This window comes from Selaginella moellendorffii, unplaced genomic scaffold (assembly GCF_000143415.4).
Source record: "Selaginella moellendorffii unplaced genomic scaffold, v1.0 SELMOscaffold_0, whole genome shotgun sequence".
NCBI lineage: Eukaryota > Viridiplantae > Streptophyta > Lycopodiopsida > Selaginellales > Selaginellaceae > Selaginella > Selaginella moellendorffii.
Genome location: NW_003314261.1, coordinates 2,490,481 through 2,512,010, shown reverse-complemented (window position 1 = coordinate 2,512,010; position 21,530 = coordinate 2,490,481). Strand labels below are relative to the sequence as shown.

At 45.8% G+C, this 21,530-nt stretch overlaps 9 protein-coding genes and 1 long non-coding RNA gene across 16 annotated transcripts; 6 read left to right on the top strand and 4 right to left on the bottom strand.

Moving 5' to 3' along the window:
- Positions 1-28: 28 nt before the first annotated feature.
- LOC9662963 (KH domain-containing protein HEN4) lies at positions 29-2,965 on the top strand. Of its 3 annotated transcripts, none has more exons than XM_024675708.1 (8): positions 29-682; positions 760-1,257; positions 1,305-1,556; positions 1,610-1,861; positions 1,909-1,976; positions 2,034-2,157; positions 2,207-2,363; positions 2,709-2,965. In XM_024675708.1, the coding sequence occupies exons 1-7, from the start codon at positions 56-58 to the stop codon at positions 2,360-2,362; spliced, it is 1,977 nt and encodes a 658-aa protein (XP_024531476.1). In that variant the 5' UTR covers positions 29-55; the 3' UTR covers position 2,363; positions 2,709-2,965. The 3 variants fall into 3 exon arrangements, with proteins under 3 accessions (XP_024531476.1, XP_024531470.1, XP_024531483.1); XM_024675702.1 differs by having other exon boundaries at positions 2,498-2,961; XM_024675715.1 differs by having other exon boundaries at positions 322-460; positions 517-682; positions 2,207-2,961.
- A 1,282-nt stretch (positions 2,966-4,247) lies between these two features.
- Positions 4,248-6,479, bottom strand: LOC9662962 (F-box/LRR-repeat protein 3). Its single transcript, XM_024669597.1, has 7 exons — positions 6,265-6,479; positions 5,988-6,098; positions 5,711-5,798; positions 5,435-5,513; positions 5,274-5,400; positions 5,018-5,207; positions 4,248-4,871 (listed from the first exon to the last, which is right to left on the bottom strand). The coding sequence occupies exons 1-7, from the start codon at positions 6,477-6,479 to the stop codon at positions 4,563-4,565; spliced, it is 1,119 nt and encodes a 372-aa protein (XP_024525365.1). The 3' UTR covers positions 4,248-4,562.
- A 2,269-nt stretch (positions 6,480-8,748) lies between these two features.
- Positions 8,749-9,461, top strand: LOC9641731 (mediator of RNA polymerase II transcription subunit 28). 2 transcript variants are annotated; one of them, XM_024677392.1, is made up of 4 exons: positions 8,749-8,890; positions 8,945-9,057; positions 9,110-9,252; positions 9,320-9,461. In XM_024677392.1, exons 1-3 carry the CDS (start codon positions 8,773-8,775, stop codon positions 9,242-9,244), a joined length of 366 nt encoding a protein of 121 aa, XP_024533160.1. In that variant the 5' UTR covers positions 8,749-8,772; the 3' UTR covers positions 9,245-9,252; positions 9,320-9,461. The 2 variants fall into 2 exon arrangements, with proteins under 2 accessions (XP_024533160.1, XP_002960902.1); XM_002960856.2 differs by lacking the exon at positions 9,320-9,461 and having other exon boundaries at positions 9,110-9,289.
- Positions 9,237-10,485, bottom strand: LOC112347082 (zinc finger protein 830-like). Its single transcript, XM_024677379.1, has 7 exons — positions 10,373-10,485; positions 10,219-10,318; positions 9,978-10,119; positions 9,773-9,917; positions 9,646-9,721; positions 9,550-9,596; positions 9,237-9,484 (listed from the first exon to the last, which is right to left on the bottom strand). The coding sequence occupies exons 1-7, from the start codon at positions 10,456-10,458 to the stop codon at positions 9,316-9,318; spliced, it is 765 nt and encodes a 254-aa protein (XP_024533147.1). The 5' UTR covers positions 10,459-10,485; the 3' UTR covers positions 9,237-9,315.
- Positions 10,486-10,543: 58 nt separating this feature from the next.
- Positions 10,544-12,428, top strand: LOC112344222 (apical junction molecule-like). Its single transcript, XM_024668584.1, has 11 exons — positions 10,544-10,593; positions 10,674-10,934; positions 11,039-11,159; positions 11,205-11,350; positions 11,412-11,476; positions 11,535-11,643; positions 11,697-11,798; positions 11,853-11,977; positions 12,030-12,103; positions 12,178-12,314; positions 12,366-12,428. The coding sequence occupies exons 2-11, from the start codon at positions 10,740-10,742 to the stop codon at positions 12,390-12,392; spliced, it is 1,101 nt and encodes a 366-aa protein (XP_024524352.1). The 5' UTR covers positions 10,544-10,593; positions 10,674-10,739; the 3' UTR covers positions 12,393-12,428.
- Positions 12,429-12,478: 50 nt separating this feature from the next.
- On the top strand, positions 12,479-13,257 carry LOC9662961 (mitochondrial import inner membrane translocase subunit TIM23-2). The gene has a single exon (XM_002960855.2). The coding sequence runs from the start codon at positions 12,580-12,582 to the stop codon at positions 13,186-13,188; it is 609 nt and encodes a 202-aa protein (XP_002960901.2). The 5' UTR covers positions 12,479-12,579; the 3' UTR covers positions 13,189-13,257.
- A 1,561-nt stretch (positions 13,258-14,818) lies between these two features.
- LOC9662960 (nitrate regulatory gene2 protein) lies at positions 14,819-18,610 on the bottom strand. 3 transcript variants are annotated; one of them, XM_024668567.1, is made up of 7 exons: positions 18,507-18,602; positions 18,009-18,434; positions 16,949-17,947; positions 16,444-16,882; positions 16,180-16,364; positions 15,890-16,113; positions 14,819-15,828 (listed from the first exon to the last, which is right to left on the bottom strand). In XM_024668567.1, exons 3-7 carry the CDS (start codon positions 17,819-17,821, stop codon positions 15,012-15,014), a joined length of 2,538 nt encoding a protein of 845 aa, XP_024524335.1. In that variant the 5' UTR covers positions 17,822-17,947; positions 18,009-18,434; positions 18,507-18,602; the 3' UTR covers positions 14,819-15,011. The 3 variants fall into 3 exon arrangements, with proteins under 3 accessions (XP_024524335.1, XP_002960235.2, XP_024524346.1); XM_002960189.2 differs by having other exon boundaries at positions 16,949-18,291; positions 18,507-18,610; XM_024668578.1 differs by having other exon boundaries at positions 16,949-18,277; positions 18,507-18,557.
- Positions 18,570-19,808, top strand: LOC9662959. The gene is made up of 5 exons (XM_002960854.2): positions 18,570-18,788; positions 18,907-19,270; positions 19,342-19,412; positions 19,477-19,575; positions 19,629-19,808. The coding sequence occupies exons 1-5, from the start codon at positions 18,591-18,593 to the stop codon at positions 19,752-19,754; spliced, it is 858 nt and encodes a 285-aa protein (XP_002960900.1). The 5' UTR covers positions 18,570-18,590; the 3' UTR covers positions 19,755-19,808.
- LOC112344226 lies at positions 19,148-19,953 on the bottom strand. Its single transcript, XR_002991633.1, has 3 exons — positions 19,901-19,953; positions 19,318-19,433; positions 19,148-19,254 (listed from the first exon to the last, which is right to left on the bottom strand). It is a non-coding gene; the product is annotated as an uncharacterized LOC112344226 (long non-coding RNA).
- A 199-nt stretch (positions 19,954-20,152) lies between these two features.
- On the top strand, positions 20,153-21,091 carry LOC9662958 (EG45-like domain containing protein). Of its 2 annotated transcripts, XM_024668615.1 has the most exons (3): positions 20,153-20,407; positions 20,487-20,868; positions 20,931-21,091. In XM_024668615.1, the coding sequence occupies exons 1-2, from the start codon at positions 20,173-20,175 to the stop codon at positions 20,852-20,854; spliced, it is 603 nt and encodes a 200-aa protein (XP_024524383.1). In that variant the 5' UTR covers positions 20,153-20,172; the 3' UTR covers positions 20,855-20,868; positions 20,931-21,091. The 2 variants fall into 2 exon arrangements, with proteins under 2 accessions (XP_024524383.1, XP_024524378.1); XM_024668610.1 differs by having other exon boundaries at positions 20,487-21,091.
- The last annotated feature ends 439 nt before the right edge of the window (positions 21,092-21,530 follow it).

Below are 21,530 nucleotides of genomic sequence, written 5' to 3'. Positions count from 1 at the left end.
GCCCTAATCTTTGGCTATGGCGGATAGGGTTTATCGCGGCTAAGGAAAGTGAGGGATGGAGGGCGCGCGCTACGCGCACAAGCGATCGCATTCCCAGTTTGAGGAGGATTCCGTCGATCGCAGCGTCCGGCAGAGGCGGCGAGGCGGTTTCGAGCGGACTCCCGAGGCTGCCGCTCCTCCCGTCGACGATGTGGTGTACAGGATTCTCTGCCCCGGGGCCAAGATCGGCAGCGTCATTGGCAAGGGCGGCAGCATCATCAAATCGCTGAGGAACGAGACGGGCGCCAAGATTAAGGTCGCGGATGGGATTCCAGGGTCGGATGAGAGGGTGATTTTCATCTCGCCAAGGGAGAGGCGGGAAGGTAAGCCTCGGGGTGGGAGCAAGGAAATGGACAAGGACAAGGAGCAAAATGGCGAGGAGAGCACACCTCTTCCAGCGTCACAGGAGGCGCTGTTCAAGGTTTTTGCTAGGATTGTAGAGGGCGAGGAGTTTGATGAGGACGAGGATTCTTCCAGGAATGTCACTGCGCGGCTGCTGGTGCCCAGCAACCAGATTGGCTGCTTGCTCGGCAAAGCCGGGAAGATCATCGAGCAAATGAGGGTGGAATCCGGGGCACAAATTCGTGTTCTTCCCAGGGAGCAGCTTCCAAAGTGTGCGTATCACACTGACGAGCTCGTCCAGGCAAGAACAATCTTATCTTTCTCTTGGTTTGTCTCGTTCCTCGGTTCTCACATTGGTTTTCTGTTTCCATGTTTTAGTTGACTGGAGAGTTGGCTCTCGTGAAGAAAGCTCTCACGACGATCTCGACTCGGCTCTATGACAATCCTCCCAGAGACAAGCCTCCTCAAGCAGGGCATTTAGGACCTTTTCAAGAGTCTACTATTCTACCGGGTACGTTACTTCCTCCGGGAGCGTTTTTCCCCCAGGGGAATGCTTCCATTGCTCCGGGTCAGCTAGGAGGGCACTTGGTCGGTATCGCTCCTCACCTAGGTGGTCTTGGCGGCTCGACTTGGTCTTACGGAGCCTCCGCGTTTCCTTTGGCACACGGACTCCCTGGTGGTGGTCGGGTAAAAGACGAGCCAGTCGAGGGAGAATTTGCCGTAAGGTTGCTATGTCCGAATGAGAAGATTGGCAGCGTGATCGGCAAGGGTGGTATGATCATCAGATCGATCCGGGAGGAAACTTGTGCTCGGATCAAGATTGCGGACGCGGTGGCCAATGCAGAGGAACGAGTCATACACATTACTTCTAATGAGGTAACTCTTTTACGTTCTTTTTCTATCCGCAACTTGTATTTTTCCAGGTACTTCATGAGCAGGTATCTCCAGCTTTGGAAGCTGTACTACAACTCCAAAGCCGGATTTCTGATCCAAGTGCCGAGAAGGATGGAGCTATGACAACCCGGTTCTTGGTTCCATCCGCAAATATTGGCTGTTTACTTGGGAAGAAAGGTAGTATTATTGCTGACATGAGAAGGAACACTCGGGCGAATATTAGAGTTTTGTCCAAAGAAGCTTTACCCAAGTGTGCTCATGAAGACGACGAACTTGTTCAGGTAACAACTACTGTGTGATCTTCCAAGAAAGTAGCTAACAAATCAACGTGCAGGTTGTAGGGGATATTACTGTGGCCAGGGATGCTGTTATTGAAATCATAACCAGGTTAAGAGCAAACATATTTTCAGAGCACATGAAAAATGTCTCGAGTAATCCGGGTCTTGGGGTCCAAGGGAGCGTGCCTGTCTCATCGACGTATGAACCAAGGCATGAACCATCTCCAGGAATGTTTTCTCTACCCGGTCTAGGTTCTCAGGGTCTACGTTCTTCCATACCCGCCACCCCAAGAAACTGGGGTCTACAGGTATCTCCAGCTTTTCACTGACTCTTCATTCCATCTTCTTTTGACAGGGTGCTGCTGGTGGACTTGGCGCTCTCTCATATGTTGGATCAACACCAACAGCTGCCAGTTTTGGAACGTATGCTCTTCATTCTTAGTTGCTTCAAGTTTTTGACACTCCTTTTTTCGTTGGCAGTGGCAGAGCAGGATCTGGACTGGTGGCAAGTGTTGCAGGTACTACGATCGAGATAACCATTCCAGGAACCGTAATTGGCTCTATTATCGGGAAAGGGGGGAGCAATATAGCTCAGATACGCCAGGTATTTCACAAGCTTTGCTCCGAGCAACTTATATGTTTCTTGTCTATAGATCTCTGGAGCTAAAGTGAAACTTCATGACCCCAAGCCCGGGTCCGACAAGCGCATAATCGAGATATCTGGCGCGCCCGATCAGACGCAAGCTGCTCAAAGCCTGCTGGAAGCGTTTATGTTCACGGCACAGACCCAAGCAACTGGACTCTACTGAGGTACTGTGGTCCTTTCCCTTCGCTGCTTGCATGCTACTTTGCATTCAGTCTTTAGGCGTTTTGGGCGAGAAGCTTAGGCACTAGCTTGGCTGTTTAACATCCTTACCCTTTGCCTTATACCATCTTCCACACAGCTGCGAGCTATACTACTATCACTACTGCTACTACTACTGCTACTACTACTTGTATTACTACTACTACTGCTACTTCAAGGAGCCACATTTCCCCATGCTGAAGCCTCTCAACCTTTAAAACACACTCAGGAAGAGCCGAGCTATTTGAGAAGCCTTTAATCGTCTATGTCTCCTCCTCTTGCTTTTTTAATTCTTCTCCATCATGATACAGTGGAACTTTGAAGCCCGGATATCACTTCCTTGAAGCTCTGAGAAGCTTGTTTTCTTGTGACAAAAGGCCACCTATAACCACAACGACCCGACCGAGGCCACCTTGTAATACGAACTGTGTCGTGCATTGGTTTTTCATTTTTCTTTCATTTCTAACGTTTTAGTGGACTTGAGTTTTGTGAAACAACAATCTAAGCAAAAAGAAAGAGGAGATAGGAGAATTTTAATTTATCAAAATTAATTTTTTTATTGAATTTATATTTACTCTTATTATTTATATTTGGTTAGTTATAGCATTAATATATAATTACATTTAGTGTTAATACTTACTAATGCATAGTGGATATTCTCATCCAACTCAATAAATAAATATGTTGACTTTTTTTTTAATTGTGAAGAGCAGTTTTTTCATTTATTTTTTAACTATAATTAAATATGCAAAACAGTCTGGATAAATGTTGTTCAAGTTGGAAAAAATTTCTAATAAAAAATAAAATAATAAAATAGCCATGCAACTAAATAAAAATATCTTGAACGTGTATTTTAAAAAAAGGAATATACTCATGTTTAGCTAAGCGAGTAAGCTAAAGTAAATGTAAAAGCTCTTTTATCACTAAATCTTCATGCTCATTTTCTTTGCTAACAATATATGTTTAGATTTTATGAAAATATTTATACAATTTACATATATGAAGTCCAATATATTTTTTTAACTCAATAATTGACTTTTACAATTGTAATTAAAAGAAGTAGAATACTCAACTCAATAAAATAATATTAAATTATTCATTAAACCAATCTAAAAATTTAATTTAAATTTTTCAAATTTTTTTCTGGATGTATTTAAATTAACAATTACTACAAAATACTATAATGGATGTTATTGATTATAACTTTTTGTAAAACGAAAAACATATGTTAAGAAACTATATAGAAATTGTTAAATATTTCTATTCAGATTTATTTAAAACTTGAGTTTGTTACAAAAAAATTATCTATGCAAATGTGAAATAATATTCTTCGTTAAAAATAAGTTTGAGATATAGGAGGGCTGGTCCAAAAGTACTCGGATAGTCAGTGGTTTTTGAGGAGCCCTAATCCCGGAATCGCGTTGCTGCGAGCGATCGGCTCGATTTCTCGCTCGCTTTCTCCTCTCTGTTAGGTAAGAGCTGCGCCGGATCGTAATGGACATTAAGCTTGGAAATTTATGGCCGCTCATGATTCAGGCATCCATTTCTTTCTCCGATCACGAATCATTGGTGAGCGGCGTTCCATCCGGCGGGCCGCATTCTCTTCTCTGGCTTCACAGGTTCGTAGCGAATCGGGTTTTCTCGCTGGAAATCTCGCCAGGATTTGACGGAGTCTTCGTCGATCGGTCCGGCTGCAAGGCAGAAGAAATATTTGTTTGGCCGCTGCGTATGTAAGTCTGTCGCTTGCCTGCACATTCTTTGTTTGTTCTTGGCATTTTCTTTGATGCGTCATTGTCCTTGCCATCGTTTACGCGCTAAACTAACTCCTTTCCTTAACAATCCAGCCGATCGAGCACCGCCCTCTCCTGCGTCACCTAACAAACACATATGATATGAAGTGCTCAGTAATAGATGATGCTGCAATTTGCACAAGATTGCTCTAAGGATATGGCGACGGAGCTTCTGGCTGGAGCCTCATGAGGGAGAAACAGCATGTTGTTCATCAGATCTTGAGCTCTCCCAAACTGTCCTGAGCGACTGAGATCAATCCATGGTCGAAGGTAATCGACGTGAAGCACACACAGGTGGCTTTTCTCCAAGCAGCCAATGTGACTAGATGTGCTAAACACCGCAGGCAAGAACATCAATGTGAAAGGCCGGGCATCTCACGGAAAACTCGGGTGTAAGCTTTGATCATGAGGATTCAGGCTCCAAGGCCACTTTCTCACGAATCTTTCGCGCGTTTTTGAACGGACATGAAAGCTTTCCACGAAGCTCTTTGGGCTTGATCCATATTGCCCACTGTTCTCCAGGCCATGGCATGCTTTCTTGAAGTAAACACACGAAAGGAGTGATGCCGCGAGAACTTCGACGGAAACATTCCCGATCTGGACGAGCTTCACGTTTTGCAAGCAGCGAAGATTTCCCAGCATCACGAGTCCAGCGTTGGAGATCCGGCAATACGATAGATTTAGCTGGTAAGAGAAGAAAAACGACCGTAAGCTTTTGAGAAGAAAGATTTGGAAGAGCTTGAACCTGTTGGAGATTTGCAAAGCAGTAGACGATGGAGGTCATTCCCCGATCGCCAATGCCGCAGTGTTTGAGATCGTGTTTGCTTTACAAGGTTCTTGAATTCCGGGAGTTTTTTCTCCAGGCCAACTCGTTTGCAAAGCTGCTGGAGATAGCTGAGCTGCGAATTGAAGACGATGGAAGCGTCCGTGATGTTTGGACAGTACGAGAGGATTAGAATTCTCAACTTGCGACAGCCAGCGGCTATGGACGCAACTCCCGCATCACCAACATTCCCCGACCTGTACGTTGATAAACAAAAAAGTGAGACTTTTATGCTGGCACTTCGGAAAGTCCACAAAACTGACCTGTATAAATCGAGCTTGATCAAGTTGGAGCAATTTCTTCCAACATGCTCGGTGCCATTGTCGCTGACCTTGCAAAACCCGAGCTTGAGAGTCTTCAAAAACCTACATTTCGCAATACATTCCAGTCCTGCAACTGTCAGCTTTGAGCTACACTCTCATATCTGCGTCATCGATGTTGCAATCGGTCACGTCCAGTTCTTCCAAGCAGCTACAACGATCTATCAACAGTGAAATGTTGTTCTAGCTTCGATCTTTAAGCTGACAAGACCCGCGCTCGACCTTGCGATGTTGCAAGCAGTGATCTCCGTGAGGTGGAGGCAGCAAGTAAGATCAAGCTTCCAGGGGTTTTTGCAGCCATGTAAAATGGAAGCCATGCCAGAATCCGTCTCTACACTTGCTCAAACTTAGTCGCTTAGCTGAAGACAGAAAGAGCCCACTAAGCGAAGCCCATCGCCGGCGATTTCGCAGCCAGCCATGTTCGGATCTGCGTGAGCTTTCCAACTGCTTCCAACAGCTGGCAGTGATCTGCGATCGTTTTTCTCACGAGTATAAGAACCAAATTAATTGATACTCCACAAGGAATTTACAGATGAGAGCTTTAGAAACTACAAGCTTCGCTTCAAGAGAAACAAGATTCCCACATTGGTCAAGATAGATCCAGTTCCTGAGCAAAAAGAAGACTAGAACGACTGTATTTTAGAATCGTCATCGTACATACCAGCAATGATGTACTTGTACGAGAATCCCGCGTCTCCAACGTTGGAGCACGCAGCCAGATTCAACACTCTGAGAGACGGCAAGTTTGATGATGCCGTCATCAGTGATCTGGGAAACAGTAAGCAAAAACAAAAACAGATTTTTTTATCAGGTCAACCAAACTCGAAAGACACAAGGACCAAAAAGAGAAGTTTCTGGTTAAATCAACCACGGTCTATGCTAAATGAACCAAAGATGACAACACAGGAAAAAGAAATGAAAAGCAAAGAGAGACCTTTCGATAGAGACCTCTGTGTATGAGGCGTCGATGGTGGTGGGCTCTTTACTGTTGGAAGCAAGGAAGCAAAGCCCGGCATCCAAAATACCAACACAGCCGTTGAGGACGACGACTTGGAGCTTCTTGCAACCGGCTACCAGGCATCCCAATCCAGCGTCAAATGTGGCCGACCGGCGGATGGGGTGCATCCCACAGCCAAGGCTCTCGTACATGGTGATTCGTCAACTTGACTCTTGCTCACATTAAAACAGTTGAAAATTTGTAGAGGTTGTTTTCACTCTTATTCAACGTAGTACCATTCACCTTTACAAATAGCGACTTTAGCCTAGGACTTTTGGATTTAAACTGAGTGACAAAATATACCCCAACTGACGCACAGGAAAGAAGGCTGGCCACAACCACAAGGACAGTTTCCTGCAGATAGTTTAAGAGTATAAAATTACAACCATTAAATTAAAAATATGGCTGGATATTATAGGTATATACTTTACATCCAAGTCATATTTAATAAAATAACTATTATATGAGCACTCACACACACACACACACAGAGGTATATATATGTGTGTGTGTGTTTATAATATATATATATATATATATATATATATATATATATATATTGAGGAGTAAAAGTTCTTTATAATATTAAACCTAGTGTTAGTATAAATGTTATATATTTTGTTAATCCTAATAAATAGCAGCATGTGAAATTTATATAACTAAAGATAAATTTAATGTTTCTATAAACTAATATTTTAAAATTGTCTTCTTATTAAAATAAATGGACGAAATTTAACTTAGACATCCTTTAAATGTTCTGCATTAATATTAATTCTCATATTTAGTGTTTTATACCTTTATCTTACTACATAATAATTTCTTAAATATTGGCAAGAAAATTCTAATCATTTACTCATTTATATTTTCATAAACTTATTCATAAATCAAAGAACCACCAAGTATATTGTTTATTGAGATTAATATTCTTTGATTAATTTTGGTGAAAATAATTTATTTTTATCTTACATTTTTTATCTATTTTTTGTGGCAAAAATTTACCAATTACAACTTTACAATGAACAAAATAAATATAATTAAAATACCCCAAGAACCACCTCCATGCTTTCACAACATAAAGTTATTTTGAAGATCTTGCATTTTCTATATAAATTTAGTATTATACACTTTAGTCTTAGTGGAATTACCATAACTGTAATATATGTTATTATAGGATGAGATTTAAATATAATATTATTGTAAATTCATAGAACTTTGGGGGATGTATAGGGATAAATAGTCATAAAGAGCTTTTTCATTAAACAATTGTCTATTTTTTCTAATTGGCTCCAATAGGGAAAAATAGGGTGCATTACATTTAATATCAGAAAAATGACACAAGCTCAATTCTCATTTGATTAAATAAGATTATTATTATTCCTAAAAACTGAAATTATAAATTTTAGCCATTTGGAGTGCCCCTGCAAGTGACTAAGAGTGCTGAATGAAGCTAGATTCCAAATTAGAGTCCACATACTCCTTAAGGGCAGCCAGCTCTAATGGTGAGAGATTGTAGATGGGTCCCCATGGGGGCTAAGCATCCTTTTATAACTCAATAGCACAGTCATAAAAATGATGAGGAGGCAAACCACTAGCTTTTCTCTTGTCAAAAACATCTTGGAAATCCTAATACTTCACCAACAAGCAAACAGTTGAGTCAATGGAACGATAAATAAGATTAACAATCAAAGCAAACAATTGAAGTGGTTCAGACTCGTTAACTAATTCTTTCATGGTGATAGTAGAAATAGACAAAGGACATGGGCTAAGGTCAAAAATGCATCAAGGGTTTAATAATGGTAGTGAAACAGCTAGATGGGAAGTAGAAATGAGAAGAACCAACTTCTCAATGGATGGAAAAGCTAATGGAGGGGAGAAATGGAGTGGGAAACATGACTTATCTACTGATGGATCTGGAGAAGAGTATTGTACAACCACTACCAATTGATCAAATAGAATTTTATAATTATAAATATGTTTATAATTTATAAACACAAGATTAATTTTCAACCATTATATGTTAGAATAAACTAGAATATACTAAAACATGTTTATAAAAATTTATAAATTACAAATATGTTCATAATTTTAAATATAATCTAAATGAATAACAACTGTTAGATCAGAATATTCAAATATATCCTAAGTATCTCCACTTAAAGTTTTATCTTGGTGAATTGTGCCTTAAGCAAACCAAAAATAATATTAATTTAAAGTACTGTTATTATTTTATTTTGAAATATTTTTCTCAACCCAAATAGCATAGCAAAATCTTGAAAAAAACAATAATTGAACACAGGAGTTTTACGGGTAGACGCAAGAGATGCTGTGTCAAAACTTGGTAATCAGGAAAAAAAAATCGGAAGTAGATCTTGCTACTCTCAAAATCACAAATCAATCGCAAAGTACCTTTTTTATTGCATCTTTCTTTTTAGGGTTGTGTTTGGTATGAGCAGCCTAAACGAAGTCCAGTCGTGGGTCGCGTCTTTGGACGCGACATTGTTGCCGTGCCTCCCTGCTCGAGAGCTCCAGGCGGCCGATCGTTCCACTCATCCCTCCCACCACGGTAACATAACGTCTTTCTCTTCGGTGTCAAAGGATTTTGGTTTTTCGCTTCTAGTGGATGTGGAGCGCCATGCCCGGGAGTTCATGGAAGCGGCGAAGCAGCTGCAAGTATTTTTCATTCGGGTACAGCATGAACACCAGCCTCCCAAAGAGGAGCTCTTGAAAAAGGTTCTTCTTTTCCTCCATGCGATTTTTCTTGTCTTAGAACTTTAGTCTCCAGGAAATTGCTGGGCTCGAAAGCGAGCTCAGGGCGAAAGACGAGCTGATTAAACGGCAGAAGAGGCTGCTCCAGGGATGGAGTGACATTCTCAAAGCGCAAAAGCTCAAGCACATTCATGAGCTCGAGAGAGTCTAAAGCAATTTGTAAGTTACTTGGTAACGAGTTTGATCTTGGAGCATACTTGCTAACGAGTTTGATCTTGGGGCTTAGCGTCTACCTCGCCAATCCAAAACCGGTTCTTCGTCGCTCTCGTCATCGCTTGATAATTCGTCAAGTAAGTTCTCTGGCTTCTTTGACTTTGAGTCTCCCGGCTTGGTCTCGTCGCGTAACTCAAGCTTTCGTTTCTTAAGCATCTCAACGCGTTCCACACAAAGGCTGGAAAAAAACAGAGAGAAAGAAAATCAGAGCTGTGAAAACCCAGAGCAAGAGTCTAGCTCTACCTTTGCTCAATTTCTTCTTCCTCGTGTCGGATTTCCGCTGCTTCAACCTGGATAAATCTATCAGCGAAAGAGAAATCCACACAGAAGAATACGTACCTCCTCTTCCCGGTGCCTATCATCGACTGCCTTGACATCCTCCTCTATAAGCTTGTGGAAATGGTCCAGCTCCTCCCTAGACGCAAAAACCTTTTAGCTCCACACCCAAAACCTGGCAAAGACGTACTGCATGTTGATCTTAGGCGCTTCTACTCCTCGGGCCTTCATGTCCGCGGCCGCATTGTCAAAGAAGCCTTCAGGCAAGGGTCCAGTCCTATCCTTGCTTTGAGCAGGAGGAGCTTCACCATTGCTTGGTTTCCGGTTAGAATCGGCTGCAAAGTTAGCTATCTCTCAGTCACGGCATCAAAAGATCACAACTAGACTTGTCTCACCTCGCTGAGAGTCACCTTTTACTGCCTCGGATTTATTCCCATTTTGCTCGGATTTTTGCGCTACTGAGGTCGATCGAGTTGGCTCGGCAGCAGCAGCAGCGGCTTTCAATCGCTTTGCTCGCTCTTTCAACTCATCGGCAGCCTGCAGAAGAAAAGGAATTTTTTTCCCACTCTCAGCCACCCTGCACAGTGAGAAACTTACTTACGCTAAAACGCGAAAGAAATTTCTCTCTCGGCTTACTTCTTTGTGCTGTTGAGATGCGAGATGAGCTCCCCAAAGAGCCTCCGTCTTGATCGATATGTTACAGACTTTACAAACAAGCTGCCCGAGATCATTGTACCTGAGAAAGAAAGAAAATCACCTAGATACTCGCTCTTTCTCAATGATTTCGTACCTAGCCAGAGGTGAATCGATCTTCTCCTTGCGCTCCGCCGCCTGCCGCAGCCGCGACCGGAACATCGCCTTCCTGGTCGCGTCCATTTCTCGCACAGAGAAATTGTAAGAACCCTAAAAACACAGGGAAGAACCCTAAAAATGGAGCCCTTGTCAGCTGAAGAACTCAAAGAGCAGCTCTTCTTGTCCTTTCAATCCGCTGGGATTCTCGGGCGCGTCAAGGTTCTTGTCACGCTGATCGCCACGATTTCGATGGCTAAAATGCCCGCATTCTTTGTGGTTTTCCTTTTCTCTTTCTCTAGAGCCAGCTGCGATCGGCATTGATTCACAAGCTCCGGGGAGACGACCATTCGCTGTTTGATCCGTCGATGCGGGCAAGGCCATCGCTCCAGGATCGGATCTTAGCGAGCACGTTTGTGGAGTATCTCGAGGCCTACGGCTTTAAGTTCACCCAGTCGGTGTTCTTCCCGGAGAGCCAATTGGACTCTTGGCCACCATTCTCGCGCGATGAAGTGGTGCAAATCCTTCGTCTCGATCTAGCACCATTCTGGATCACAAAAGAGGTACGTCCTTTGCCTCCTTGGCGAGTTTCGCTACTTCCTCTTTAGCTTTGAGAACTCTTTGCGCTTGATCTTGGCTTTCGAGTTTATGTTTCGATTTCTTCCAGGTCTCGGGGGAACGCAGCTGTCTTGCACAGCAGTTGATCGCCATTGTCCAGCATTTTCTTTCCTCTGCAAGTACTCGAGATTCCTCGACCCAAACTGAGGAGATTGGTCCCAAGAAGCTCGGTTTGTCAAAAGAACTTCTTTGATTCCTCTGATGAAACAATTTAGATGCCTGGCTCAAGGAGATCGACGACGCTTTCAAAAAGAAGCTGGAGAAAGAACAACAGCTTAGCTCGTCAAGGACTGCAGAGGAGCGAGTGACAAAACTGCACCGAGATTTTGACAACCAAGTACGAGCTGAAGTTGATGCTCAGGTAATTTCTTCTCTTCCTTCCCCGTTGGTGGCTTGCGAGCTTCGGCGTTTTACATACACAGGTGAAAAGAATTCGCGAGGTCGAAGTTGCACAAGCCAGGATGGATGAAGCTGCTTCATACCGTCGGTATGGTATTCTTCTTTCCGCCACTCCAACTTAAGTTTCACTGCTTCGACTTGTTCAGGCAGCTAGCTAGTGCTCGAAAGGACTTGGATGACATGCAAAGGACGCTGCGGGAGCAATTGGCTCAACAAGAGGCGACGCTCGAGGAGAGGTTTCAAGCCAAGCAGAGAGTAAATTGCAAAACTCGACTTCCCAGCGCTTACCTCTTCCAAGTTCTCTCCAGGAAGTTGAGTTCTTGGCCTATCAACAGCGCCAACGAGCTCTAGAGACCACAGAAGATATTCGTACGCGCACTGATAAGCTCAAACTCGACACCGAAGTTCAGGTAGCGTGACGAATGGATCACTGCTTTTTTTACGCTGGCTGCCGTGGATCGCAGGAGAGAGGCTGGCAGAGAAGAGAGGAGGCTTTGCAAGCAAGGGAAATGCAAGTGAAGGTCCGGGAAGAAGACGCAAACCATCTCAAGGAGTTTCTTCACTCCCAGGCAGAAGAAGTTCTTGCAATGTAAGCAGACTTTATCGTCTTTTCTAATTTCAACATTATCGGTTTTATTCAGGAGAAAAAACCAACTTGAAAAGGAATACCAGAGCCTTCGCGAAAAGCTGTTAATGGAACGCTCAACACTGGAAGGTAAGCATTTTCAAGTTGTAGAGGGAGAATTGCTAAGAATCTGGAGGATTAACAAGAAAACTTCCTGCGTCCAGCCGAGAAAAACCAATTAAACGAGGAGAGACGAGCCATTACCTCGTCAAGAAACGATAAAGAGCTCATCCAGGCGCTGTATCGTCGGCTCTCGGCCGAAGAGGCGCAAAGAAAATCACTGCTCGTGAGAATCAACGAGGTAGAACATCCAGAAAACACGAGACGATCGCTTGATCTTTACTTTCTGCAGCTCACAGCCGCTGGATCTCCCGTTTGAATTCCAACCGTCGGATCCGAATATCCGCATGATGCCCAAAAGGAAAGATTCCATCCGTTTCTTTTATTTCCACGTTTAGGGTTTGTCAAGGGCGGAGGCGCGGGGGCGCAGAGGTGAGTCTCCACAATCCCAGCAGGAGCGGCAGATCGATCGGTACGATCGATCAAAATTTTCAAAGGAAGTCAAGATGATGAGCAGCAGCAGCAGCAGCAGCAGCAGCGCCAGCGCACAGGAGAGGAAATTCGGCGCCGAGAAGGAAATCCGGCTCTACAATCCCTACGATTTCTACGGCACCAGTGGCGGCGCCAGCAGCGGCGCCGCTGATCTCTACCGGCTGCCCAGCGCGCCCGAGTTCCTCTTCACGGAGGAGGCGGCGTTCCAGCGGCGGTCCCTGGGCGAGAATATCCAGTACTACACGGGGGTGGGATACCTTGGCGGCGCTGTGCTGGGCGGAGCCAAGGGGATCTTTGATGGAATAAGGTCGAGGGAGGTGGACGATACCACCAAGCTGAGGCTCAACCGGGTTCTAAACGCGTCCGGGCACACGGGGAGGAGCATCGGGAACAAGGTTGGCGTGCTGGGGCTCTTGTACGCGGGCGTGGAGAGTGGGACGTGGTACTTGCGAGGGGCGGATGATATACTCAACCCGGTGCTGGCGGGGCTGGCGACTGGGGCGCTCTACAAGGCGGCGGCGGGGCCGAGGACGGCGGCCATAGCTGGGGCGCTCGGGGGGATTGCGGCGGGGAGCGTTGTGGCAGGGAAGCACATTGTAAGGAGATACTTGCCCAGCCTTTGAAACGCGCTTTTTTTGTCTGCCTAGGAACAAATTCTTTTCTTCTAATAAAATAAAACATTTTTAAAACCAGAGGGCTTACATCTCAGTTGTTTACAAATTGTTGTAAGAGTCTGGTCTTGTTTTCCTTTAACAAATTGCCCCAAGTATTTTAGAGATATAAATTTTATATTAAGACAAACCTGTATTAATGCTTTAGAGATAATAAAACAAAGTGGAAGGTGCTCTTGATAGCATAGCCAGGAGAATGAAATTTGCTGAACATTCTCTTTTGATTCTCAGTTGTTTTTTCTTGGTCTGAAAGTTGCGCCATCAATCACGAGCAGCAGCACAGCTCAAAATTTCATAACATTTGTCAGACAAGTATATAATAGAGAAGTCTCAGACTTTGTGGATTTTCTAGTCAGTCCTACTATACAGTAATCTAAAGACAATAGCAGCAAACTTCAAATCTCCGAGTGGAAACTTAAATACATGCAGCGTTGGATCAGTCTTCCATAGACAAAAGCCAAAAAGGAGGGAGAAATTAGGTTCTTGAATGCGACCGGTGTTGACGAAATGCAAAGCAGGACACTTGTTCTTCATTCTAGAAGTGTCAATTGCATCTTCTCGCATTGACCCACCGTTGACGAAGGCACCCCACGCAGACATTGTCTTGCGTCTCTTTACCACCACTTCACAGTCGTTTTGCCGTCATTCGACTGATTAGAGCTTCCGCTCTACGGCGATTCTGTGGTTGTGTCGCTCTTGCTGGCACTCCATCCCACTCCATTTCGTATCCATCGCGCTGATCTTGATACGCGACTAGCGCCCGTCTTTCATTGTCAGATCGATACGAGTGATCATTCTTATAGGCCGATCGAGATCTTATCGTCCCAGCAGGGAGCGCGAGAGGATATATCATGACAACTTTGATCATGCTGGTGCTGGCTCTCTTGATTGATTCGCCTCGATGGAGCGTGATTGCAGCCGCAGCAGGCCACCGATCTCCTTCGTCTTCGTCTTCGTCTTTTTCTTCCTTGATTTCGCCAGTTGCTGGCAGGAGAAATCACTGGCATCTTATCTCTCCTTCCAGCGCGGGCTTGAGAGTTCTCTCATCTCCATCTCCAGCTCCAGCTCCAGCTCATCCGAAGTCTCAAGCTCCCGTGACTTCTCGTCCAAAGCCTCCGCGAGCTCGATCAGATCCAGGAGGTAGTGAAGACGGTGATGGCAGAGGCGATGGCGATGGTGTGGAGGAAATCTCTCCTTTGATGCAAGCGATATCGGCGAGAAGACACGGAGGAGGGAAGCAAGAAGGGATAATCGCGGGTGTGGTGTTTGCTTGCATAGTCGCCGTCCTCTTGCTCATCGCTGGCTCCTACATCTATGTCACCAGGAAGTACCATCTGGAGCGAGTAGGCTCTCTTCGCACAGAAACAAGCGACCTTTGAAGAACAAACACTGGATCCATTAAATTTTTTTTTTCCTTTTTCCTTGGCGATTTCTTCTTGTAAACTGTTCGTAAATTTCACGTAAATTCTCCGCAGATCATTTTTCTCTTCTAAGAGCCGCAGTAAGTTTTCATAACTTTTTCTTGGCATTTCTTCACTAGGCAAAGGATTCAAGAACTTTAATTTCACGTAAGCTTTCCAGATTCTCGAGAAATTACAGTGCATTAGTTTCTACACATGAAAGTTTAGAACTACAATGATCTCAAAATTTCCCCGACTTGGCATCTGCTGGCGTGCATTAGGCCTCGCTGAAAAGAAGAACGACTAAAAAGAAGAAAGAAGAATCAATCTCTTTGTTTGTCAATCTCTCTCTCTCTCTCTCTCTCTCTCTCTCTCTCACTTGTCCATGATCATGCTACTGTTTGCCAGCCCCTGCAATCGCTCGTGAGCCTCGAAGCACTGCTTGGAGAAGGCCCTGGCGGCGTAGAAGATGCTCGGCAGCCCAAGCTCCAGGCTGCTAATCGTCTTGGCCTTGGACCTCTCCCCGAGCTCCTCGGCCTTCTCCCTCTCCTCGTCCCGCCTCCTCTTGAGCACCTCCAGCTGCGCTCTCTTCTCCGTCATGGCGACGCTCCGCGCGTTGCTCCCCCCACGGACCACCTCCACCGGCACCTCCCCGTTCTCGTCCGTGCTCACAGTCCGGCTCACCGCCGCGCTCCTGACGTGCTTCCTCTCGTACTTCTCCACGTAAATCTCCCGCGCCTTCACCTCCTTCTCCAGCGCCTCCACCTTCTTCCTGTGCCGCGACTCCTCCTTTTGCATGTCCACGATCAGCTGGAGGTCCGCCACGAACGTGTTGATGGCCTCGAGCGCGCTCCTGTCCGGGAGCCTGTCCAGCGCCATTTGCCACTCGTGGCACAGGGTGGAGATGGGCTTGGGCGACGCAGCGTGGAAGATCCCCTTGTCCAGCTCCACTGACTTGACGCTCACCTTGACGTACACGTTGAGCTGTTGCATGAAGACTTTGTGGCTGCTCACCACCGAGCCGAAGTACTGGTGCCAGCGGCTGAGCGCCACCTTGAGCTGCTCGGTCGCCACCTTGTGGAGGCTGTTGGTCGACTCCACCACGTCCGAGCAGTCGAGCTTCTTCATCTCCGCCACTGCCTTGTACTGTTCTTCGTGGCATTCGTGAGTTTTCTTCCACATCTCGTACAGCCTGTTTTGTTTCTTTTGAAGGTTAGCTTAGCTCTACGAAACTTTATAGCTAGTTTGCGTACCCTTTGAGGAGCTCCAGAAGTTGTGGATACAGTTCCGAGTCCCGGAGCCTGAGCACGGCGTTGCGAGCCGTGTCCACGCCTTGCATTGCAACGACATGACGGGTGTGCAGCAATTTCTCCGCTGCTTTTGCCTTTTCGATCGCTTCGGCATTTCCTCCTCTAGATTCCTCCTTTTGTATCCAAGTGTTCTTCTTCTCGAGCTCTACGCGCAGGCCTTCAGCTCTCTAAAGGGGAAGAAAGAAAAGAGTTAAAGAGACGCGCTTTCATAATTTGAAAAGGGAGAACTAGACCTTGACTTCGTCGTACAGCTTCTTCTCCCATGCAAGCAATCGATCTAAAGTGGAGGCGTGGGTTCCAGTCGCGTCACCACTTTCATCATCGAATACCGACTGCTCTGCTGCCGCTCTGGCCAAAGAGGAATTGCTGCTGCTCCAAGAAATAGCTCTCAAAACCTTCTTTGCATGAGTTTCATCAGCTACAAACACAAAACCGCTGTTATTAGAAAAGCAGAACCAAAACGAACCAAAAAAAAAAAAAGAAAGAGAAGAACTTACATCTGCCATCAATGAAATTTGGATGGAAGGAAACACGCTGCGCCTCGAGCATCGAAGCCACATGCCTTCCACTTTCATAAGCCACCTCGAAAGGTTCCACAATGCGCTTGAGCACAGCAACTAGCTCACCGTTGCCTCCTCGTTTTGAAGACGTCACAATGCTCAAGTCGGACTTTGGCAGGTCATAGCTCACAGTTTTTTTCGCTGGTTCTTCCTCAGGCTCAGCCTCCTCGGTTTCCTCCTCCTCTTCACCATCTTCCTCTTCTTCCTCCTCTTCATCCAATTCGTCCTCGTCTTGTTCTTCTTCCTCCTCGTCTTCATCCTCGTCCCCTTCATCCACAGTTGAGGGCAGTCTGTGCATTTGTTCTTGCTGCTTTTGCTTCAGTTCCATCTCCTGCTGCTGTTGCAGCTTCAATTTTCTTTCCTCTTCTTCCTTTCGCTGGTCACAAAAAGAACAAAAAAGCGGACATTAGTTAGCTTGCCGTGCATGCTTCGCACTAATTACCTGAGCTTCTTTTTCTTCCTCCTCTTGAAGCTTCCGACGCTTCTCCTCTTCGAGTTGCTGTTGCTTACGTCGATCTTCGCCATCGAATTCTTCTTCGTTGTCGTCTGATCTTGGCAACGGCACGGCTGAGTGCGAAAACTCAAACAGATCAGACATCCAGGACGAGCTCGGAGGTGGCGGTGGTGGCGGAGGTGCCTTGCTGGAAGGAACTGGAGGAGGTGGCGGAGGTGGAACCCAGTCATCTTCATCTTCACTCGACACTTTAACGTTGTTCTCCACACTTGAAGACTCCTTCACGTCTTTCTGCGGCTCCGTCAACTCCTCTTCCATCACGGAACTTGCTTGTTGCTCACGAAGTTCCGGCTCAGGCGATGGTGATGGAGATGGAGAAACTTCCTTCTTTTTCTTAATCGTGCTGCTGCTGCTGCTTCGAGCAGCCTTCACCGGTGGAGTTGACGAGTTGTCGGCGTTCTTTGGCACCGCTGCTGAGGTTTTCTTCCTCTCGAAGTTCATCGGTGGCAAGCTGACAGTTCTCTTCATCGGATTCAGCACCATGGGTGACGGTGAATTCTTCTGCTGAGACGTTGCCGAAGGCCCGTACAGCGGAGGAAGTGGAGGAGGTTTTGCAGGCTTCATAGGCGTTGCGGTTGTCATAGGAGTGGACGAAGCAAACGTTGGCGAGGCCGTGTCCTGGAACTCAGCCTCCTTGAACTGGCTGAAGGCGGAGCCGATTGTCTTGAGAGCAATTACGTAGTTCGAAAAAGCCGCTGCAAAATTGTGACGAGCGCTCACAGCTTCTTTCACGTGCCTTTTACGACTGCTACAAAGTGCCACGACCTCTTCATTCTCGATCTTTGATGTAGCACACCCCATGGTCGACAAAGCTTCCTGTTTTCTCGCACAAAATTCCTATCTTCTATAGTACCTGAGCCTTCCTTGCCTCTTGGGGTCTCCCAAATTCATCTTCCCCTACTACTCCGTTTAACTTATCTGCTGAATCTGATGCACAGCACGACGAATTCACCAAAATCTTGCCAAGGAAGTTGAGAAACCTGCTTACCCAAGTAGGGATCCATTTATTGGTGCTTTCGCGTCTCCACCTAGTCGGTGATGCAGGGAAAGGAGCTTCTTTGCCATACGGAAGCGACTGGGAAACCGAAGGAGCTGTGTTGTTGTTTCTTGCTGTAGCACAAAGCCAAGGACCCACTAGCACCCTCTTTCTCCTGCCACGCTTTTTCTTGGTGTTTTTTTCATTGTTGATTGTACCACCGTGACGATGCTCTTGCACGCAGCGACGCATCTTGCTGCATCACGGATCCATATCCGAACCTGCGAGTAAAAAACTCCAAGGAAAAAAACAGAACGCGAGTGAGTGAGGTTTAAAAGAGGGAGCTTCTCCTAGCTAAAAAGGAAGAGTAAATGCTGCAGAAGATGCCAGACATCGCAAAATAGAGATGTAGATATTGACAGCCAAATTGAATGGATCCTATGTCAAACCAGGAAAAGCAAAATGGAATCAAAACAAGGAGGAATAAAGATAAAAACGAAGGAAACTTACGCTTTGCCGCTTGCGTGGAGTGATTACTTTAATCATCCAGTTGGAGCCGTTCTTGTTGTGTAGGTATATAATATCTCACTGGCTATGGCGCTCTTGTTGTCCTCTCTGCCTTTACTTCTATCGGCAACAGCTCCTCGTTCCATACGATCCTTCTCTGCCAAGAGGAGAGGTCCCAGAATTCTCCTGTGTAAAGCCCAGAGTTCGTCGTCCAAGACCGATGCTGTTCAGGTCTATAATGGTGTCTACGGCCCCTGGTCGATTGATTCGACCGACGTGCGCGAGGTAATGCCTGAATCTTCGTCGACCATCGTCCTTTTTCTTGAGATTTGGTGTCACTTACTTCCATCACCACCGACTTTTACCCGTTGTGGACTGTGACATGATTTCCTTGTGTCTCCAGGTCTTCTTGTACAGAGCTGGTCTAGTAACATCGGCAGCTACATTTGTCGCGGTAGCGTCTACGGCGTTCCTACCGGAAGACAATGTTGTCAAGTCTGTGATCTCAACTTATCAAGACTTACTTTTTTCGATTGGAGCCGGGTCACTCGGGGTGTCCCTGCTGCTCATACACATCTACGTCACTCCACTGAAGCGAGCGTTGCAAGTCCTATGGACAGTCGGAGTGGCTGGTTCTATACTTGTAGCATCCAACTTCGCCACTCCAGCTGACAGGGGTCTGGTGGAATTCGTTGTGGAGAATCCCGCTGCGGTTTGGGCAGTCGGGCCTCTCTTTGCAGCACTCACAGGCCTGGTTTTCAAAGAAGGTAACACTGAGCTCTCCTTTCAGAAAGAAAAAAAAAATGGAACTCACCACCACTTATGGCTCGTTCGTCAGGATTGTGCTATGGAAAACTAGAGGCGGCACTCCTCTTCTTCGTGATACCATCCTTGCTCTTGGGTCACCTGGTACGCATCCCATTTTCATGCCTGCACAAAGTTCTTATAAGAAAAACTCATTGCGGCATATCAGTCGGGAGCGATGGATGACAACGTAAAGCAAGGTCTACTGGCGGCCTGGATGGGTCTCTTTGCGGTTTTCGCTGGCAGGAAATTCACACAACCAATAAAGGTAGACCTTCTCTGCTTCCTTTCAAATCTTCTAAAGAAAAAAACCACTGCCAGGATGACATTGGGGACAAATCTATCTTCATGTTTAATGCTCTACCAAAAAGCGAGCAGGAGGCAGTGCTGCGGTCACGGGCAATGCAAGAAATGCAGGAAAACAATACGGACAGAAGCAATCCATAGGGATCGAGCAAAGACTTCGTAATAAAAGCGATCTACGGCAAGAAATGTGAGCCAGATCATTGGAGAAAGCGCCATGGATCTAAGGCGCAGCCTCAAGCAGCTGGCTCGACGGTGAATCTACGCACTGATAAAAACTCACAGCGTACCTCGGCGCGGCCGCAAAGCGAGCACGACGACGCTGCAGTAGAACTTGGGTGCGCATAAACCCTAACCCTCGTTTCTCCTCGAGCTTTTAAATCCCTTGATCCAACGGTGGACAACACGGTGTATAATCGCCGGAACTCCCGCCCAAAGAAATTTTCAATCAAAGAGGAATGATTAATATATATGGTTGTAGAGTTCTATTCCAACTTTGCGAGCCTAGCTACATACATCCATATTATAAATCATATCCACGGTCTATCCTCGCTAAAAAAGTATGAGTCCTCGTTTGATCTTCCTCCTCTCGCTGCTGGTAGCGGCGGCTATGGTGGCCACCGCCCAGCAGTGTGATCGCAATCGCCCTTGTGGAGACAACATGTGTTGCAGCCAATGGGGCTACTGTGGATGCTCCGCGGATTACTGCGGCAATGGGTGCCAAAGCCAGTGTAACTGGTGTAGCGGAGGCGGCGGAGGAGGAAATGGCGAGGCAACGTTCTACACGGAATACGTTCGTGAGTTCCTCGATTCAAAGCGCTCAATCAATTCTTCCTCTCGACCAACTGATTGATTGCCCCTTGTGTGTGATCACAGCATCGGCTTGCTATGGCTTCGATCGCGGGCCCTTTCCAGCCGGAAATTTGATCGCGGCAGCCAGCCCCGATATCTTCAATGGCCTCTGCGGCGCCTACTTCGATATCACTTGCAAGGGCGCGGTCTCTGGCGCTGGAGGATGCCGGTCGAACGACGCTACAGTCACCGTCCGGGTCGTGGATCTCTGCCCGGGCTGTCACGCTAATTCCTTCGATCTCTCTTACGAAGCCTTCACCCGCATCGCGAATCCGGATGTTGGGCGAATCCGGATCTTCTCCCAGAGGAAGAATGGGGCGGGAATTGGCCAGGAATTCATCGCCCAAGTGGTCGGATCGACAAACTCCACCCAAGAGCCCAGTAAACGCTGAATTTTCACTAATTGGTAATTTTCTTTTCCATTTACCTCTAACTCTTAGTAATTCTTACCTCCACGAAATGAAAAAGGGTTGGTCCAGGGGGAGAGGGAGAGGGTTGGTTCCTCTAGTGTTTGGTAGGACTACCTCCATACACCACCCACTTCTTCAAATTGCTGGAATATATATTGTAGTTCAAAAGATTTGTATAGAAAACTAGATTAAAAACAAAATAGTATTTGTCCACAGTAACAGTTGAGCTTGAGAAGGTAGTGTTACAAAATGTGGAGATGCTAGCAAAGAGTAAAGTGCTTTTCAACCTTTTTTGTTACATAAAAGCATGGGGCAATTTAAATCTCTGCATAGTGCTTAGTATTTTGAGCAGCCTATTTATCAGCTTTCACATGCCAAAACACAAATTGAATAAGACCAGCGGGCTAAATTGAATTCATGTTTAAGAACGTTTATACATTAACATAGATTAATCTAAATGTATATTATATATATCAATATAGAAAAGCAGATTACTAAGTATTTTTGCAAAAATCAACAACATCGCAAACGTACTATAGTAGAGTTGGAATTTGCTTCTAACAGGAATAACTTTATATATACCCAGAAGTTGTGGTTAGACGGTAATATACTCTAGCTTCATTCACTACCATTTAAGTCAATACTATGTGCTTAACAT

Bases quoted from the DNA above. Each gene is read 5' to 3' on its own strand.
- LOC112347082 (XM_024677379.1), bottom strand. From the start codon at position 10,458: ATGGACGCGACCAGGAAGGCGATGTTCCGGTCGCGGCTGCGGCAGGCG. The intron at 9,918-9,977 runs GTGAGACAAGTC...CTAACTTTGCAG, and splicing joins AAAAGGTGACTCTCAGCGAG to CCGATTCTAACCGGAAACCA. The intron at 9,722-9,772 runs GTACGTCTTTGC...TTTTGCGTCTAG, and splicing joins GCGCCTAAGATCAACATGCA to GGAGGAGCTGGACCATTTCC.
- LOC112344222 (XM_024668584.1), top strand. From the start codon at position 10,740: ATGCGGGCAAGGCCATCGCTCCAGGATCGGATCTTAGCGAGCACGTTT. The intron at 11,477-11,534 runs GTATGGTATTCT...CGACTTGTTCAG, and splicing joins GAAGCTGCTTCATACCGTCG to GCAGCTAGCTAGTGCTCGAA. The intron at 11,978-12,029 runs GTAAGCAGACTT...GGTTTTATTCAG, and splicing joins GCAGAAGAAGTTCTTGCAAT to GAGAAAAAACCAACTTGAAA.
- LOC9662962 (XM_024669597.1), bottom strand. From the start codon at position 6,479: ATGTACGAGAGCCTTGGCTGTGGGATGCACCCCATCCGCCGGTCGGCC. The intron at 6,099-6,264 runs GTCTCTCTTTGC...ACTGTTTCCCAG, and splicing joins ACAGAGGTCTCTATCGAAAG to ATCACTGATGACGGCATCAT. The intron at 4,872-5,017 runs GTAAAGCAAACA...TTCTCTTACCAG, and splicing joins TCCCGGAATTCAAGAACCTT to CTAAATCTATCGTATTGCCG.
- LOC9662960 (XM_002960189.2), bottom strand. From the start codon at position 17,821: ATGGGGTGTGCTACATCAAAGATCGAGAATGAAGAGGTCGTGGCACTT. The intron at 16,365-16,443 runs GTAAGTTCTTCT...TTGTGTTTGTAG, and splicing joins AAATTTCATTGATGGCAGAT to CTGATGAAACTCATGCAAAG. The intron at 16,114-16,179 runs GTCTAGTTCTCC...CTTCCCCTTTAG, and splicing joins AGCTGTACGACGAAGTCAAG to AGAGCTGAAGGCCTGCGCGT.
- LOC9662958 (XM_024668615.1), top strand. From the start codon at position 20,173: ATGAGTCCTCGTTTGATCTTCCTCCTCTCGCTGCTGGTAGCGGCGGCT. The intron at 20,408-20,486 runs GTGAGTTCCTCG...GTGTGATCACAG, and splicing joins GTTCTACACGGAATACGTTC to CATCGGCTTGCTATGGCTTC.
- LOC9662959 (XM_002960854.2), top strand. From the start codon at position 18,591: ATGGCGCTCTTGTTGTCCTCTCTGCCTTTACTTCTATCGGCAACAGCT. The intron at 19,413-19,476 runs GTACGCATCCCA...GCGGCATATCAG, and splicing joins CCTTGCTCTTGGGTCACCTG to TCGGGAGCGATGGATGACAA. The intron at 19,576-19,628 runs GTAGACCTTCTC...AACCACTGCCAG, and splicing joins AATTCACACAACCAATAAAG to GATGACATTGGGGACAAATC.
- LOC9662961 (XM_002960855.2), top strand. From the start codon at position 12,580: ATGATGAGCAGCAGCAGCAGCAGCAGCAGCAGCGCCAGCGCACAGGAG.
- LOC9662963 (XM_024675708.1), top strand. From the start codon at position 56: ATGGAGGGCGCGCGCTACGCGCACAAGCGATCGCATTCCCAGTTTGAG. The intron at 683-759 runs GCAAGAACAATC...TCCATGTTTTAG, and splicing joins ACACTGACGAGCTCGTCCAG to TTGACTGGAGAGTTGGCTCT. The intron at 1,862-1,908 runs GTATCTCCAGCT...TTCTTTTGACAG, and splicing joins CAAGAAACTGGGGTCTACAG to GGTGCTGCTGGTGGACTTGG.
- LOC9641731 (XM_024677392.1), top strand. From the start codon at position 8,773: ATGAGCAGCCTAAACGAAGTCCAGTCGTGGGTCGCGTCTTTGGACGCG. The intron at 8,891-8,944 runs GTAACATAACGT...TTTCGCTTCTAG, and splicing joins CACTCATCCCTCCCACCACG to TGGATGTGGAGCGCCATGCC. The intron at 9,058-9,109 runs GTTCTTCTTTTC...TTTAGTCTCCAG, and splicing joins AAGAGGAGCTCTTGAAAAAG to GAAATTGCTGGGCTCGAAAG.